This window comes from Anser anser, assembly GCF_964211835.1.
Source record: "Anser anser genome assembly, chromosome: 5".
Lineage (NCBI taxonomy): Eukaryota > Metazoa > Chordata > Aves > Anseriformes > Anatidae > Anser > Anser anser.
In genome coordinates, this window is record NC_139725.1 from 35,667,160 (window position 1) to 35,684,164 (window position 17,005).

Genomic DNA, 17,005 nt, shown 5'->3' on the forward strand with positions numbered 1-17,005 from the left:
TTTTAAGACTTTTTTTAAAAAAATAAAGGAGCTTAAACTGAGAGTAAGTGGCAGAGTCATGATGTGTGCAGGTACTGTTGCACGTGGGTGATGCTACACGTGGTTTAACTAGAAAGGGCGTTACGTTAAGCAGTTATGGGTTATTGTAGGAAAAGAAAGTTGTTTAGCTCCCAATCAAAAAAAACCTTGCTGATATAAACAACATTTCCACTAGGGATTTTTTTATTTTTGGCTTATACAGCAACACCAGCCTTCCTACCAGTGGCAATAATTTACATGCTGGGAGATGTGCCAATCTAAGTAACAACAACAAAAGACGAGCTGCTGATAACAGCACAGCAATGGAGAAAAACAAACCATCAGTAGGCATGGGCAGGTCCACAATAGCACTGTCTGAAAGCAGCGTGTTCAGGCTGTGACTTACCAGCAGAGAGGTACTATCAAATAAGGAGGGTGATTTTTTAGGATGTGAGAAACCAGTAATCACAAGTGAAGTGTTAGCTCCCTGGCTCTGTGCCTTTTGACAATTCTCCCTTATCTCAGCATGAAACAGCCTCTCCCTACCCCCTTAAGCCTCCCAGGGGTATGGATCACACCAGCATTGTAACACATCATCATCATCCGGCTGCCAGTAATTTGTTCTCAAGATGGGGCAGAATAAAGTTAAAAAAAGGGGAATCTAAGACAATATGACTGCAGCTTTGTCAGAGTAGGGCGAGAGCCATTTCTGTTTAATATCAGTGACCAAAACAACAGACAGGCTAAAGGAGCACATTGGGCAGCATGCAAGAAGAAGGAACGAGGCTGAAAACAAGTTTCTTAAAGCATCTTTTTGTCAAAAGCAGCACCTAACACAGTGCGTGACAAAAAAAAATAATAAAATAAAAAAGGCGATGGCTGAGGCTGATTAGCATCTCTGTGGAATATAATCTGCTGTAAACATTTGTTACACACACACCTATGGAGCACAAGCCCACGCACAAATTCAGCATATCACTAAGGCCAGGGTTCACCAGCATCCTCAAGAAAACGGGGGTGGGAAGCTGGTGGCAGCCTGATCCTCCTGTGGCTGCTCTTCCCTAGAACTCCCACCCACCAATACGGGGAAAAGAAGTAGCTCACAGTGTGCTTAAACAGAGGAAATCAATCCAGAGCATGAGCTGGCAGCGCCGTGTAATGATGCTAAGAATATGCTGCTCCTCTGTAATTGACGGGCTGTCTAGGATTTCGAGCTGAGAGAGCTTGCAGCCTGCCATGGGAGGAAGGACCATGCTGTGACTGCCGCTTTGTAGACAGGAGGCCGAGGTGGACGTTCCCCAAAGTGGCTTTGTGCGGTCCCTCCGGGGAGATGCTGAGCACCACCAGCTCCTGCAACCCGCGGCTATTCCTAAAAGATGACCCCAGCATTTAAAATTGGGTTGAAAACCACAAACTCAGGTTCCTGATCATCACCCACGCGGGGTAGGATGGGCACCAGGATGTCATTGCAGGTGCCTCAAGCACTGGTGCTTCAAGAACCATCGCCAGACAGCAGGGTAGGACAGAGCTTTTGAAATAGTCTTCAAGTCCACCCGTCTGGCCTCCTGTACCCACTCAGAGCCAAAAAACTCCTGGCATGGGGCAATACAAACTCTGGGATTAGCGATACCTCCTCTAGCTCCTTAGAAATGAGGAGGATTTGGTCAGAAAAAGACTTTTCCAGGACGAGGCCATGCAGGGGGAAATGCTTTGCTGCCCAGACTGGGGTGAAGCCTCGGCTGGCCTGAGGTGGGCAAGCTCCAGCCCAGCCAGCAACAATTTATTATTTTGCTGTCATTTTCAAGCCACATCTCTCATCTAAAATGATCTTTTAAGAGCCTTCTGCTTTCCTTATCAGATTGTTCTGCTGTTTAAAATTAACGGCAGCTCTTGGCCAGACTGTGACATGGAAGTGAAGATTATTTTCTTCCTGCTGGTTACGTGGTGGAGATGAGTGTTCCTTTAAAGTCAGCTCTCAGCCAGTTTTAATAACACCGACCCACATTCATCAGATCGAGACAAATTAACAGCCTTCTCCTGCCAGAAGTCATCATTTTGCTGAGCGTCTTCTACGACCGCTCTGAGAACTCCCATTCATGTTACCAACCAGACATTTCCATCCGATAAGGATTATTATTTTTAATTTTTCCTCACTTCAGTAAGCCACTGAGATGAAGAGATATTTCATAGGGAATCAGAGACTTCTGAAGACGAGGGAGCTGCTGGGAAGCGACCTGCTTTGGGGCTGGCACCCAGATCCCCAGCGGGTTAAATAACAAACAGCCCTGCTACGCTATGCTCCCTTACCGTGGGACGTGCAGGGATTGGCACTTCTGACTTTGAAGAGAAACAAAAATTTGGTTTTCCTTCCTTTTTTTCCCCTTTCAGAACAAAACCTGCAAAGCCAGGATGATTTCTGGGTGCTCGTTGCCCTTGCTCAGGGTCAGTAGAGCAAAGAGGTGGCACAGCCTGTGTTTGCTCCTTCTCCTGAGCCTTTGCGTGCTCACCCAGCCAGGGACAGGGCTGCAGGGATGTGCAGAACAAATATAAAAGCCCACATCAGCTCCTTATGGAGGTTCATGCTTTTCACAATCCCCTGTCCTGCAGTAAGTGATTGGAAGTGCCGGACACCCGCTGTGAACTCAGCTGCGTGGGCTTTTTTGCAGCTTTTTTCCCCTGCACTTCCCAACATTTTCAGCTTTGTTTTTGTCCAATTTGGGATGCTCTGAGATGAAGCCCTTCACAGTCCAGCTGAAAATAGAGTTTAACTCCTGCCCTCCCCCAAAGCACAAACACAAATCCCCTTGGCCATCTCCTCCTGCCATTCCCAAGGTAAATCACCAAGCCACTCAGATTTGCCAAGTCCTCCAAGTGGAGGACCAACCCAAATTCGCTCCTGAAGCCAGCCGGCAGCAGAAGGGCCATTGCCAGAATAACAAGCAGCCCCTTGAGTGATTTGGGGGCACTTTTGGGCCAGGAAGGAGAAGTTTTTCAGCAGCTGCCTCACCGTGGGCTCCACCTGCATGGCAAGGAACAAAAGCACGTGGCCACCACCAGCCCCATCTGAGCACCAGCCAGCCCTCCGGGTCAGCAGCCCTGCTCTCCCCAGGCTTAATTTCAGCTTGTTACCACTGAGCTTGTCATAACACTATTGCATAAGGCGAGGGATACACAGTAATCACTGCAGTCAGAGGACATCAACACTGTTGTTTGCCTCTCGGCAGCTATCAAATCTTTTTAGACGTCTTTTGTTGTGAACTCGATCCCACAACTGAAATCAATACTGAAGCAATACCTGGTCCCTCTCCTTTTAATTGCGTGATGTAACTACAGTGTGGTAATAAATACCCATTAAGACTAGTTTCTCCCCAGCCCCTGTTTCTAAGATCTTTACCCACACATCAATTCACCAAGATGAAATTATCTGGGAATTGCTTCCAAAACGAAAATGCAAGTGCAAAAACCCTCTCTGGCAGGGAAATAAACAGATTTCAAAGACATTGCCAACATAAAGCCAAGAAGAAAGGAGAAAGAAGGGGCAGCAGAAGTTTAAGCCTTGCTCTTTGATCCTCTACTTCTTCAACAGCCTAAATCTGTTGAGCACCTCCCTTGCCAGCCTTAAACAAGGCAGCTAGGCTTCGTGAAGGCTAGGAGCTCAGAGCTCAATTCCTGCCATATATTTTTCCCTCCTATTTTAAGCTTATTTCTCCTTTTATTTTAGGTTTTCCTTATGGCAGAACATCCCCATCCCCACACCCACCCCCTGAACCTCCTCCAGCACTGCAGGTGAGGTTTGACAAGCAGGGGGAGAGCTACAAAGCACATGGCTGCAGATAACTCCCAGGAGGAATAAAATGTGGGTTTTAGTGAGTACTCACATTTTTGTGTGATCTCTCCTTGCTTCTGTGCACTGTAGGAGCAGCTTCATTGACCTCTTCCATCAGCACAAAAACCCCTTTGCACCACAATGCCAAGGCTATGAAAACTCTCTCATCACCAGCCACAGCTCTTCCATCACCACCCCACCCCTCACCCCAACCCCCCCCAAAAAAAAAAACAAACTAAAAACAGAACATCCCCATTTTTAATTTTGGCCTTACTCTAATTTTCATTTTTAAAGCCCTTTAATTGCTAATTTCTAAGTTTAGCAAATCACTTCAGCTCCACCAAGCCCTGCCACAACAGAACAAAAGGAACGCATTTAACTTGGCTAATTCCCACAAAAAAAATAAAAAATCAACCCAAACCAGCTCTGCTGTGACCTTTCATATCTACCCAGGGAATTGGCTCCATCTGCCCCAGCACCTTTGCCTGATTTTGGCACAGCTGAAGCCTCAGCCCTGGCCCCCCTTCAGCTCCCCTGGGTTTAATCTCAATATCTGAGCACAGTGCTCACCTGTGCTGCCTCAAACCTGCCAAAGGAAGGTAAAATCAGTGACAAAAGGGGGAATCTCATTAAAATAGCTTCAACCCTGCTTCAAAGGTCCACACCTCCAACCTGAGCTATGCTCTGTATAGCAAATTGCTTAGGCATAGACTAGATTTAGGAGAGGAATAATGATCGTGATTTCAGCCATGTGGATCATGCTTGCCTTTAATCCCTAAGTTTTATTTTTTAAATACCAACTGATTGTGGCTGGATGACATCTCCTGAGGCCATGCACCCATCTCTCTTCAAATCCAAAACACAAAACCCAAAGTAAATGGATGTGGGTGGAAATCAATACGACACAGAAATGCCCTCCTGCCATTCCATACCCTCACAGAGTGTGTCTAACATAAAATCAACTTCTTTTCCCCCCACAGAAGAAAGCAGAGAGGCCAAAACAGGAGATGAAGAAGATTGTTTACAGCGGCTCGTGGCTTAAAAAAGCTGCAACCACTTCCATCACTTTAATAAAAATCTTAGCTTGTCTGTAGTAGTGTTTTAGTGGCTACTTATCCCCCAATTCCAGAATCACAGGAGATGGAGGAAGAGGCTGCTCTCTCGATACCCCAAGGTATTAATGCAAAGCTAAGGAATAAGAAGGGAAGGAAAAGCCCAAATTTCCCTGAAGCATACCTGTTTAAAACTAGCCTAATTCATTCTAAGGATGAAGAGATTCAGGCTTATTTTTTTTTAAAGGTATTTGTGTTGTTTGTAAACACAGACAGGAGGGAAGAGTCAAGCAATCTAAATCCAGTCCTGCTTCTTGCATGACTCAAAGCACATTGCAGCAGCTTTTTTTTTTTTTCATGTTTGTGCAAAGGGCATTTTAGTGACAAAGCTTTTTCTCTATGTTCTTAAAAATGTCGACATTGAAGTTACCTTGAAGGTAAAAGGCCCATGGATCGTGCAGGTCACCTATTTCTGGTGTGTGCTGCCATGGCTCCGTGATGAGAGGTGACCCAAAGTGTGCCTGGTGAAAGTTGGTGCTTCAGTGGGAAGAAAAATCGTCACATGCTGACAGTCTTTGACTCCCATTTGTACTGATATGACCCAAACTTGCAGCAATTCTGCTTTATTTTATTGTATCTGCACCCTTTGCTGGCATATGTGCCACAGTTGGTCATCCCTTGACCCACGGCTGGGCTGCTGTCACCCCACAGCTGCCCTTGGCCCATGGTTGGGCTGTCCTTGCCCCCACTGCTGGGTGTCCATCATCCCACAGTTATCCTTGCCCTGTGGCTGGGCATCCATCGCCCCATGGCTGCCATCACCCCGTAGCCACCCTCAACCCATGGCTGCCCTCGCCCCAGGGCTGGGACATCCTTACTCCATGGTTGGGTGCCCATTACCCCAACCATGATTACCCCACAGCTGTCCTTGCCCCACAGCTGGGCCATATTCACCCCTTGGCTCCTCCTGTCCCATGACTGGGACATCTTTACCCCATGGCTGGGTGTCCATCACACCATGGTTGGGTGTCCACTGACCAACGGCTGGGCCACCCTCACTCCATAGCTGCCATCACCCCGCATCACCCCATAGGTGCTCTCACCCTACGACTGGGTCATTTTTACTCCATGATTTAGTGTCCACCATCCCACAGCTGTCCTTGCCCCATGGCTGGGCCATACTCATCCCACAGTTGGGTGTCCATAACCCCACGGTTAGGTGTCCATAACCCCATGACTGGGTGCCCATAACCCCACGTTTGGGTGTCCATAACCCCATGACTGGGTGCCCATAACCCCATAGCAGGACCGCCGCCACCTCACTCTGCCCTCACCCCACAGCTTGGTGCCCAACACCCCACGCCAGGACCACCCTCAACCCACACCAAGACCACCCTCACCCCACAGCTGGGTGTCCATCACCCCACAGCAGGCCCACCCCTGCCCCACAGCCACCCTCGCCCCCTCCCTCCCGTCCTCTCCCCCAGCCGGGGGTCCCGTCAGGGAGCTCCGCGTGGTCCCTGTGCCCACCCACCCCATTTCCCCCTTCCCATGGGACCGACCCCCCTCTCCCCACAGCCCAGGGGGGCGAGCAGCCCATCCCCACGCGTACCAGGAATACCCACCCCGCGGGTGGGAACACCGCGCTCCTCCCCGGCTTTTAATCCCGCTGCTCCGGCACCGCATCGCTGCAAAAATAAGGGGCGAGATCGGGGATGGCAGTGGACGGAGGGCTTGCGGTGGACATCAGCCCCTGAACAAACCCCCCTGACCCATCCTGGCTGGGACAACTGGGGAACGGTGGGATCCTGGAGGAGCTCCCCGTGTCTGCCCAGGTGGATCGCGGACGGTGAGTGCGCGCCGGAGCGGGGATCGAGAGCGGACTCGACTCCGACCTCCTTAAGGGAACAAAAAGAATATTTTATTCTTTCAATCGATCATCAGATTTGCTTCTACTTTCCATCCAGATTTTGTTTTCCAGGGCAGGGCGTGTAGACCCAGCGCTACATCGCTTGCAGCGTGAAGTAGCAAACTATAATATCTCTCAGTAAACTCTGATTGGTTATTTAATTAATACAATTTTGACCATCCACAAGGGGTAAGGAGATTTTTCCAGGTCCCGGTGAGGGGGACAGAAAGGTAAATTTGGCAGTGTGGGGCCCTGGGGGTTAATTCTGCATTTTCCTGCACTTTCTGCTGTAATAGATTTGCCTCCCCCCCCTTGTGCTGCCGTCAGGAGTTTTTTGGAGCTGCCGGGGCAGCAGCCACGCGCTCCATCCCGCTGCCGTCGCTGCAAGGAGAAAGCAACCCAGGGAAGGAGAAGACAAAGTGCCACAGGTAATTAACCACAGTGATGGGGAAAGGGCGAGAGGGAGGATTGAGCACGGGGTCGGAGAGAGCGGGATGCTGCGAGACGTCTCAGCCAGAGCAGCAGTGGGAAGGCAACGGGGAAATACCCAATTTTCCTGGGGGAAATACCCAAGGGGATGAGATAAGGGGATGGGGGAGAGGTGGTGAGGAGATAACGGGATGGGGGAGAGGTGGGCGACATCCCTCCTGCTGAGCGGGGGGGCTGGAGGCAGGGGCTGGGGCTGGCAGGTGAAACACTAAGAGCAAGAAGAAATGTGGGAGCGCCTCTTCCCCCCCCCCCACCCCCCACCCCCCACCCCCCGCATGTCAGCACAGCTCCGGGCTACTTTCCATGCAGCATCCCGAGCTGCTGCCCCCAGGCTGGCAGCTCCCTGCAGAAGCACAGCCGCCTGGTTAACCTCTTCCTAGCCAAGTTCCCATTTTCCCCACACCAAAGCTCGGATGTGTCTGCCCCTGTTCAGTCTTTAAAAAAAAAATCACTGGTGGTGGGGGCTGGAAAAGAGGACCTAGACCTTGGGGACAGACCTTGGTTCTTCTGGGTAGAAGAACCCCAGCACTTTTTTTCCTGTTCAGGGCTAATTGTCTGGTCTCTGCCCGACTCCAAGGCAGGGAGGAGAAGCAGAGCTGGTCCCACCTCGGCATGGCTCACAGCCAGCTCCTGAATAACTCCTGGCAGAACGACTCAGTCCCTCTCTTCACTGGCCTTGACCTCCTCCTGGAGCTCAAACCGCTCTTCATCCCACTCTACGCCACCCTGGTGGCTGTGGCGTGCATGGGGAACCTCTTTCTCATCCTCCTCATCGCTCTCACCAAGAAGCTGCACTGCACCACCAATTTCCTGATAGGGAACCTGGCCGCAGCCGACTTCATCATGTGCCTGGCCTGCGTCCCGCTGACCGTCTCCTACGCCTTCGAGGTGCGGGGCTGGATCTTTGGGATGTTCATGTGCTACTTCGTCACCTTGATGCAGGCTGCCACCGTCTTCGTCTCGGTGCTGTCCCTCACCGCCATCGCTGTTGACCGGTACGTTGTCGTGGCGTACCCCATCCGCCGGAGGATCAGTCGCAAGTCCTGCGTCTGCATCGTGGCCTGCATCTGGTTGCTCTCCATCATAGCCTCTGTCCCCACCTCCCTGCACACCCAGTACTTGGATCTCAACACCATTGGCCATGACATGATCATCTGTGAAGAGTTTTGGAAGCATGAGGAGAGGGAGCGGCTGCTGTACTCATGCTTGATGCTCCTCCTGTCCTACATGCTCCCACTGTTGGCCGTGTCAGTCTCCTTCTGTGCCATTACCTACCACCTGCGGCGGAGGAACGTCCCAGGTGCTGCCTACCCCTGCCAAGACAAATGGACCAAAACAAAGCAGAAAACCTTCCGCGTGCTCACTGTCTCGGTGGTGTGCTTTGCGATCTGCTGGCTGCCCCTCCAGGTGGTGAACTTCATCAGAGACATCGACGAGGAGTTCACCATCTTGGACAAGAGGTACGTGAATGTCATCCAGGTCTCATGCCACTTGATTGCCATGAGCTCTGCCTGCTATAACCCCTTCATCTATGCCTCCCTCCATGACAAGTTCCGCTTCCACCTCAGCAGCTACTTCTACCGCAAGAAGAAGAGCTCCAGCATCGTGTCCTGCAAGGCCTCGCGATTCAACACCTGCTCCACGTTGGCAGATGCTCCAGCTGGGGTCTTGGATAAGATAGCTTTGCAAAACAGATTCTCTTAGCTGAAGTTCCCCAGAAGACTTACTTGGTCTCAGACCTGGCGTGCACTTTGCTTTAGGCTGGACGTAGGAGCTGGTTGTGGTGGTTTGTTGCTGTTCCCAGAAGGTCTCTCATGCCTGGCAAGGAGCAAGCACAAGGCAAGCAGCAGATGGGATGGGTGTCTTCGAGGAGCAGCTCCTCTGAGCATCTCAAGGATGTTTTCTTCTTGGCAGCAAAGCAAAATGGTGCAACAACAACCACCACAGCCATGCAGAGGTGGAGCAGTCCTGAGCAGGACTTGCTTGCTAGCCCTTGTGCAGACACACAGGACCTCGGGTAGGTGTTTCCATCAGGCACAGCTAGAGAGAAGCAAGTGCCAATGAAATAGTTGTTGCTTGCCTGTTGGAACAGAACAACGTATGTATATCCAGATGAATGACTGGACACATAACCAGTCTGATATAGTGCTCTAAGCCTCGGTTTTCAGGAATGCCTACACATCAACACGTCCAGAGTCTGCCTCAACATTTGCCCTTGCTCCATGTGCCAAGGAAAAGTGCTGGGTCGTGCAGTGCGGCTGGATATGGGGTCTATACACTGTATGTCCAATCACAGCTGGCTATAGTAGGTGGCTGGTGTTGTATCCAGCACAAAAGACCTCTCCTTGTGGTGTATTCAGGGGTGGGTCAGCTTCTCAGCAAGGCGTTCGGTGCATTTAACGCACGTTGGGTGCATTTAAACAAGTCTTTGGGCTACACATCTTCATTTTGCGGGATAAAGATTGTTCCTAAGCAACAGATAGCATTTTCTGCCTCTGGAGGAGCACTAGCTCTCACAGGTAGCAGTTAAATAGCTGTGCATTTTTTTGTTTGTTTAAATTGCAGTCCATTGGTGAAGGGACAATATACGGCCAGAAGCATGCATTTTTCTGTCGGCGAGCGTGTGGGTGCATGCGGCTGCCTGAAGCAGATGGCTTGTTTTGAATGGGGGGAAGACTTCCATAATCTACTTGTCCTTCTGAAGGAGTCATCTGTGTAATCTCACTTGGAGGTCCCCATTTCTCAAGTCATCGGCATGCAGCCAAACAAGGCAGACGTAGCCAGGGCGCATCAGTAAGCTTCAGGCAGTTCTTCATAGACAGGTAGGGCTCAAGGGAATGGGGTGGTTGGTGAGTACAATGTCAGTTTGTGTGCTTGCTGGGGAAGTTGTTTTAATCCATGCTCAGAGTAGTTTAAGACCTTGTAAATCCATGTTCATGCTCCTTGGGTGGCGGTGGGAATCCCGGTGATGGGCTGCTGTAACCCAGAAACTGCTGGATATAGGGTGGGTTGGACTCTTCTTGGTGTCTCCAGATGCTTGGCACTTCTGTGGTCCATTAGCCGGGGCTGTGCAAGCAGCACAGCAAGAAGGCATCATCTCTTTGTTGGCCAGCTCAGCTTTAACCTCTTGATTTCCCGTGAGGGATTGTTTGGAGACATCAGCCCAAGGGCACCAGCATAGAATCACAGAATTGCGCTGGTTGGAAGGGACCTCAATGCCCGTCCAGTTCCAACCCCCTGCCATGGCAGGGATGCCACCCACTAGATCAGGTTGCACAGGATCTTGTCCAACCTGGCCTTGCACACCTCCACAGATGCTCACTATGAGCACTGAGTTTCAGGGTCACAACTGCTGCAGGCTACCTAAGGCAACGCCTTTGTGCCACCATCCACTGCTGTGACCATGGGGCCAAGCAACAGATCTCCCACTGCTTTCACAGCCAGGGATAGGACTTCAAAGCCCCCAGCTGGCAGGTCCTCACCTCTGGATGAAAGCTCTCCATGGCCTTGGCTGTCCCTCCTCCAGTGCAAATGAAGCTGGTGGACCCTAACAATTTTGGGGAACTGTGTGCTGTTGGCTCACCTTCCTGCTGCGACATTTATGGTCCTAATGGCCATCCCAGCACATTATCGTGTGTTCAGCTGGCTGAGATGGGGACCCACCAAACACAATGCCACTCACCCAATTTGCTTCTCGCAGCTTTCCCGTGGCTATGTGCTCAGGAGCAGAGGCCAGAACTGCTCGTGCTGGAGGAGCAAAGCAGAGCAAGCCAGGAGCACTGCTTGTCCCTTCCTCTAATAAAGGCTTAAAAAGCTCAGGCTGTGTATTTGTATTGATTCAAATCTCCCAAAAAATAAGGCCTGCAGTTGCTCTCCTTGAGTGCAACTTGATCATATCGCAAGAAACCAATCAATCTGGAGATGTTTTTCTCTGCCACCATCGCTGGCTGCTGCTCGGGGGTCAGCTGGTGATCAGGGCAGGAGCACCGGGGCTGCCTGAGGTTTTGTGAGAGCTCTGCCAAGAAATAGCTCTGTATTTTATTTTATTTTATTTTTTTCATTTACAAGGTAATGACTCATGATGTGTTTTTGCTCACTTTGATTTCTCACCACAGCACCACAAATATCCCGTACCTGCATGAAATTTTGCAATAGAAATAATTGGTCTCTCAGGCAAGGGCAGCCTCTGAGCACTTCCCTTCATGCTGGGAGAAGTCCCAGCATTACAAGAAAAGGCACAAACCTCCCAAATCTCCAGGCGTATTCTTATGTAATAAACCTGCCCATCAGGGACTTAAAAACCAAACTGGTACCGGGATGAGAATGTCAGCAGGCAGCACAAAACCTAGCAAAGAAAAGGGTAATGAAGTTTAAAAGCTAGCTTTTATGCTGGTACATGTAAGGTGAATGTTTTCAGGGCTGAACTATGGAGGTTTCCTATTCAACAAGTCCAATTCCAGACGGCTTCCCTGGAGCCAGCATTGCTTTAAAGTCTCCTGTGCTCTGCAGCACCAAGAGGGGCTCTGAGCTTCTGAGGGCAGTGAAATGGGTATAGAGCTATTTTGCCATTTGGCTTTTTGGTGGAGGCATTGGGAAGGCACTAAAACGGCCTGGAGTTACTAAAAGCATTTAAGAATCTTGCAGTTTTGGTGAAAAAATGGATGTTGCTGGTAACTCTGCACTAAATTGGGCCACTACACTAAGTCCTGCTTGTCCGCATGTTGCTGAAGAGCACATGGTGCTCACAGAAGCACTGTGCTTGATATGAGCACTTCTACTTTTAATTAACTCAGGAAAAAATAATGGTATGCAAAAGTCATTACGTCACCCCTTCCGTCACACGGTGCTCGTGTTTCCCAGCTGGGTGCGAATCGTGCTGCTGAGCACAGGCTCAGAGGAAGTCCTGGACAGAGGTGAATCAGGTGGGACTCAGCAAAGTGCTCGCGATCATCTTTAGTTAATGTTTTTCACAATAATCACATTTCCTCCCTGGCCTTTCAGCTTACTCAAGCTGCTTGGCTGCTCTGATTTCAGCCGTGTGGGTTGTGTTTCCTTGGGAGAGGAGAAGCAGAGAGCCAGGAGGAGGACGGACAGACGGACAGATTATCTGCTGGGCTCATGTTCTCTGGGCAGTTAGAGCTGCTTTGCTCACCTGAGCTCTTAGTGATGCTGCCATCACGGTTTCTCTACCAAGCACAGAGCTGCCTATGAATCAACAGCAAAAAACAAACAAACAAACAAACAAAAAAAAAAACCCAGAAAACCAAAGGCCAACTCCACGAGCGCTCAGGATGCTAGATAGTTTTTTCTTGATTATTTAAAGTGTTGCTTGTTCCAGTTGTACTCGGTAGCCAACATCAAACGGCACAAATAGAAATGCAAATGGGCCTTTTCATCTCGGATTTTCTGACTCCTTTGCAGCAAAGCCCATTGCAAGCAGGCACGCGCTGCTCCGTGCGGCTGTGCTCCTCCGTGGCGAGGATTGCTTTGTTCTGCCATGCAGCTTGAAAATAAAGGACTCAGAGCCTGGGAGGAAAAAAAACAACACAACAATCCTTAAAAAATATGAAAAAGTAAATAATTTAAAAAAAAAAAAAACACACCATAGTGCTGCTGCAAAGGGGAGCTAAAACACACAGGGATGTGTCACTCCCACCTTGTAACTGATGCTAACACGATGGTATCATGGGGCTTGCATGTAGTTTGGGTTTGAAATAGCCAAAGTATCCAATACAATAGAGACCTGTCTTAATTAGGAGGATTTTTTTTGTGTGCCAGCTGGATGTCCCCAGGAGGGAGGGAAGGGAAAATGGACTCCACCTGGCCTGGCTGCAGCCGCTGTCCCCACTCTGTGCTTTGGCTCGCGGAGCTGCCGCAAGGAGGAGGTTTTCCCCGTGCTAAATACCGCACAGAAATCCCCAAATCCCCGTTTCACTTACGAGTTGAGCTAAACCTTTCAGTGACCTTTCCGCCTCATTACGTGCCGTGAGAACCAGCGGGGAGGATTTTCTCCCCCATGCCCAGCCCGGGCTCTGTGCATCCCTGCTGCCCAGTTCTCCGGATGCCAAGCTCCTGCTAGCAAAGCCCAGGCACACCTGTTGCCAGCGGAATTTTATTTTTCTCCTCTGAAGAGGAACAGATCAAGAAGAGGCTGTTTTAATCAAGCTGGGGGCAAGTTTTGGGTCCCACTGCGGCTGTAGGACCTGCCCCCAAAGTCACTACATGTTCCCCAAGTCAAAGCCACCTTGAGGTGGATAAGGCTGGACCATCTGTTCCTCGATGGATGCCTACCTGGTCTTGCTGCTGCGCATGTTTCGAGGCAGGAAGAAGCTTTTCCGGACTTTATACAGATTTTTTCCCCCCATGGGATGAAGCGGTCTGGAGAACATTATCAGTGCATGGTATTGAACAGCGTTCAGGGCTTTATGAGCAAGGCTCTCCTCTTGCTTAGTCTCACAGCAAACATGAGCCACAAAAGCGAAATCTTTTTGACCTTTGGCTAAAGATGCAGAGAATACAAATTAGAGTCTGAGCATATGCAATGTAAAGTCTTAAATAAGCAATTCACTCCAGCGTCAGCCCTTATTTCCTGATCCTATTGCCCTGGAAAGCTGCAGGGATTTCTCCCTCTTAACTCTTAGCCAGCTGGACAGAAATGGAGCTGATCTTGCAGTGGGAAAAGACCTGCAAAATCCCAGGAGGAGGGTGTTAAGGGAACAGAGGGATTTCCTACAGCGATGGGTTTGTGTGAGCGGGGAAAAATGCTTTGGGGCCATGTGTGGGTCTATGGCACAGGCTTGCTCTGCCCAAGGTCTCACTGAAGATCTAGGGGTTAAAAAACCTCTTGTGGTCCATGTGTACCTGCTGTGATGTGAAGCTCACCTCCGCGCCCATGGTGTCCCCTGAAGGGGTGCCAGTCCATCCCCACATGCTCAAGAGTACTGAAGAATCAATTTTTTTTGTCTTTGGGAGACCATACAAGGTTTGCTGTTCTATGCACCATCATACTCACGGGATGAGGATGTGACCTGAGATGCAAGCCCATTTCTTCCCAAAGGATGCTGAGAAGTGAAGGTCAATTCCTTTCAGATTCTTTACGTGAAGAAAGACAGACAGACAGAAGGAAAGAAAGAACATTCCACTTTTTACCCAAGAGAAGACAAATAAAACAAAGAGGTCCTTCTTCCGCAGGACCCTGGTCCTTTTTGCTTATTTTCACCAACTGATGAAAATCCCTGCAGATTCCAAGCCAAATCAAGCCTCTTCCAAAATCAAGGTTGTATTAGAGGCATTTACTAAATGGGCAGACTTGGCAGATTCTCTGTTTTATAGCTGTAAACAGACAAAATCTAGGTTTGTACCTATCTCCAAGTCTCAAAAATTGAGCGAATGGGGGCAGGATCCTAACCCCTCTCCCCCCCCCGCCCCCCGCCCTGAATTCATCTGCATTTCCTACTGTTTTGTCCAACTTAGCTTTAATTGACCTAAAAGGATGGCATTTTTACTACTTGCCTTAGGCTGTTAGTCCTCCCTCAAACCAATAGCACCATAGGAAATCAGAAGCTGTTATCCACTGTCGATTTTTTCTTTCTTAATTTCCTCTCATCACAAGCTCTATTACCTCACCCTTAATTAAAACCCCTTGAATTGCCCTAATTAACTCCTCTTGTCTCCTTTTTTTTTCTCCTTTTTTTTTTTCCCCAGCTGGGTCTCAGAGGCACTAACGGGCAGCTTTGAAAGAGGATCCCCACCATCCATCGTGGTGGCCCAAAGCAGGGTTGCCTCCGTGATTTCTTCCTCTCTCTCCTTCTCAGCCTCTTTTATATATTCCTATAATCTGAAATAAGTCATGTCTCCAAGACCATTAAAAAAAATCAATTTTGGGGAACTGATCTACAAAGAATAAAAGGTTTCCCTGTCCATATTTTCATGCTTGACTAGAATTTGTCATTCTCAAATGCCAGGAGAGTAAATCCCCACCCCCGTCTTTCCCCCCTTGAGTTGTTTTGCTCATCTCCCCAAATTACGTGCAGGAAATGGGAAAATACTGTTTTGCAAGTGTGAGCTAAAACCCGCGTGTCTTCTGAGAATAAATTCAGAACCACTCCACAAATTCAGGAACCACAGTCTCTGATTCAAAGAAACTGGATATATAAAGAAGAACACAATTTGCTCGCTTAATGAAAGTAAATTAGACAAATCAGTGATAAAATATGTTTGAAGGCTGACTCTGTGGAGCTTTCCTCAACAGGATCCTCTTAGCTTGTTCTACCAGGAACTGGCAGCTATAAAAGGGGCGACTTTGTTGAACCATCTTCCATTATTAAGTCTTTTGTTGAATATTTTGCTTAAGCTTATTTTCTCCACACATACTCTCTTGTCACCTAAAATATGGTTGATAACCCAGTGATCTTGCCAGCTTAGCATTGCTCTTGATCTCAACTGCAACCCACAAATAGCCTTGTGACAGCCTGTTGCCATAAGCTAAAGAGATACTAAACTACCCAAAATCTAGACAGTTAACATTTTTATTTTTATTTTATTTTATTTTTATTTTTTATTTTTATTTTTTATTTTTATTTTTTATTTTTATTAGTATGAAAGTCTTGAATGTAGCATATGACCTCCAGGATGAAGATTCATCATCAGCCATCTGCAATCATTCTCATGTTGCTTAAATATTTTATCAGATGATTTGTTAAAACTGATAAAGATGCCTGGGTTGGGGTCTTTGCACATTTCAGTTGTCCAATCAGTTTTTGGCTGCACATATCTGAGCTACAATTAATTTCCAGCTCTGAGATTAATCCTTTTCTAACTGTCAAGATGAGATACAAGATGATCCGCTTTTCAGACGAGGAAAATATTTTTGATTTATGAAATTGTTCTCTGTTAACCCCAAGACATTTCAATGCTGGCAGCATAGGACCTCTAACAAATGCTCCTTGGACTGCAACCCTCACAGTCCTTCCCGTCATATTACAGACAGGTATTTACAGACCTGATTATTCTCTTCTCTGCTGAGAGTTGGCAGTTTACAGCTCTCCCATCTGCTGGAATACGTCCCAGGAACATCTGAGACCACTTGCTTTGAGTTGTTGGTGACTTGGAAACTGGCAATACCGTGTTTACATGGATTGCCATGTGCCTTTGCTCATATGATCCTCCTTAAATTGATTATAATCAGTGATTTTGATACTCCAGGCATGTGGCTTTAGCCTGCCTATTTTGAGCTGGCCAGTTCTTGTCCCCCGTGCCTGTCCACCAACATCCCTCCATCCCTGGTGGCACGGTGGCTCCTTCCACCACCATCAGGATGCTGATGCTTCCCAGACCGAGTGGTTTGAGGGCACCTCCAAGGACCATCATCACACAACACAAGTCTTTTCCTCCAGCGCAGCCCCCAGCATCACCTTTGGGCAGGGCTGTCTCCATGTCCAGCAGGGAAAACAACCACGCATCCTCTGCAGCCTCCCCAAGCCCACCCATTTCTCAGCTGTCTCAGCTTTGGGCTGTTAGGAAAGGTGCAAAACTTTCTTAAATCGAAGGATAACACCACCAAGTTCTTATCAGAGATCTCCAAAGGGGAAAATATTAGGGACAAATCTACAGAGGGATTTAACAAGGGCCCAGGTCATTCAGCCTCAGTCTGTTTAGATATCTGTAGCTCTAAGAGAAAGATAATATTTGTTTGTTCTTTACAAAGCACTT

The 17,005-nt window shown here is 48.7% G+C and overlaps 1 protein-coding gene and 1 long non-coding RNA gene across 6 annotated transcripts; one reads left to right on the plus strand and one right to left on the minus strand.

The window, feature by feature from the left end:
• Positions 1-6,444: 6,444 nt before the first annotated feature.
• LOC310900964 (prolactin-releasing peptide receptor-like) lies at positions 6,445-12,506 on the plus strand. Of its 4 annotated transcripts, none has more exons than XM_083839736.1 (3): positions 6,445-6,745; positions 7,102-7,233; positions 7,872-12,506. In XM_083839736.1, exons 1-3 carry the CDS (start codon positions 6,448-6,450, stop codon positions 8,996-8,998), a joined length of 1,557 nt encoding a protein of 518 aa, XP_083695862.1. In that variant the 5' UTR covers positions 6,445-6,447; the 3' UTR covers positions 8,999-12,506. The 4 variants fall into 4 exon arrangements, with proteins under 4 accessions (XP_083695862.1, XP_083695864.1, XP_083695865.1 ...); XM_083839738.1 differs by having other exon boundaries at positions 7,133-7,233; positions 7,840-12,506; XM_083839739.1 differs by having other exon boundaries at positions 7,133-7,233.
• LOC310900965 lies at positions 11,329-15,307 on the minus strand. 2 transcript variants are annotated; one of them, XR_014585485.1, is made up of 5 exons: positions 14,807-15,307; positions 14,307-14,386; positions 13,586-13,793; positions 13,234-13,419; positions 11,329-12,820 (listed from the first exon to the last, which is right to left on the minus strand). It is a non-coding gene; the product is annotated as an uncharacterized lncRNA (long non-coding RNA). The 2 variants fall into 2 exon arrangements; XR_014585486.1 differs by lacking the exon at positions 13,234-13,419 and having other exon boundaries at positions 14,807-15,295.
• Between the last annotated feature and the right edge of the window lie 1,698 nt (positions 15,308-17,005).

What these genes read in the sequence shown, in the direction of transcription:
- LOC310900964 (XM_083839736.1), top strand. Translation starts at nt 6,448, where the DNA reads ATGGGACCGACCCCCCTCTCCCCACAGCCCAGGGGGGCGAGCAGCCCA. An exon ending in GCCCAGGTGGATCGCGGACG is followed by an intron (nt 6,746 to 7,101) that starts GTGAGTGCGCGC and finishes CTGCTGTAATAG; the next exon opens with ATTTGCCTCCCCCCCCTTGT. An exon ending in GAGAAGACAAAGTGCCACAG is followed by an intron (nt 7,234 to 7,871) that starts GTAATTAACCAC and finishes CCCGACTCCAAG; the next exon opens with GCAGGGAGGAGAAGCAGAGC.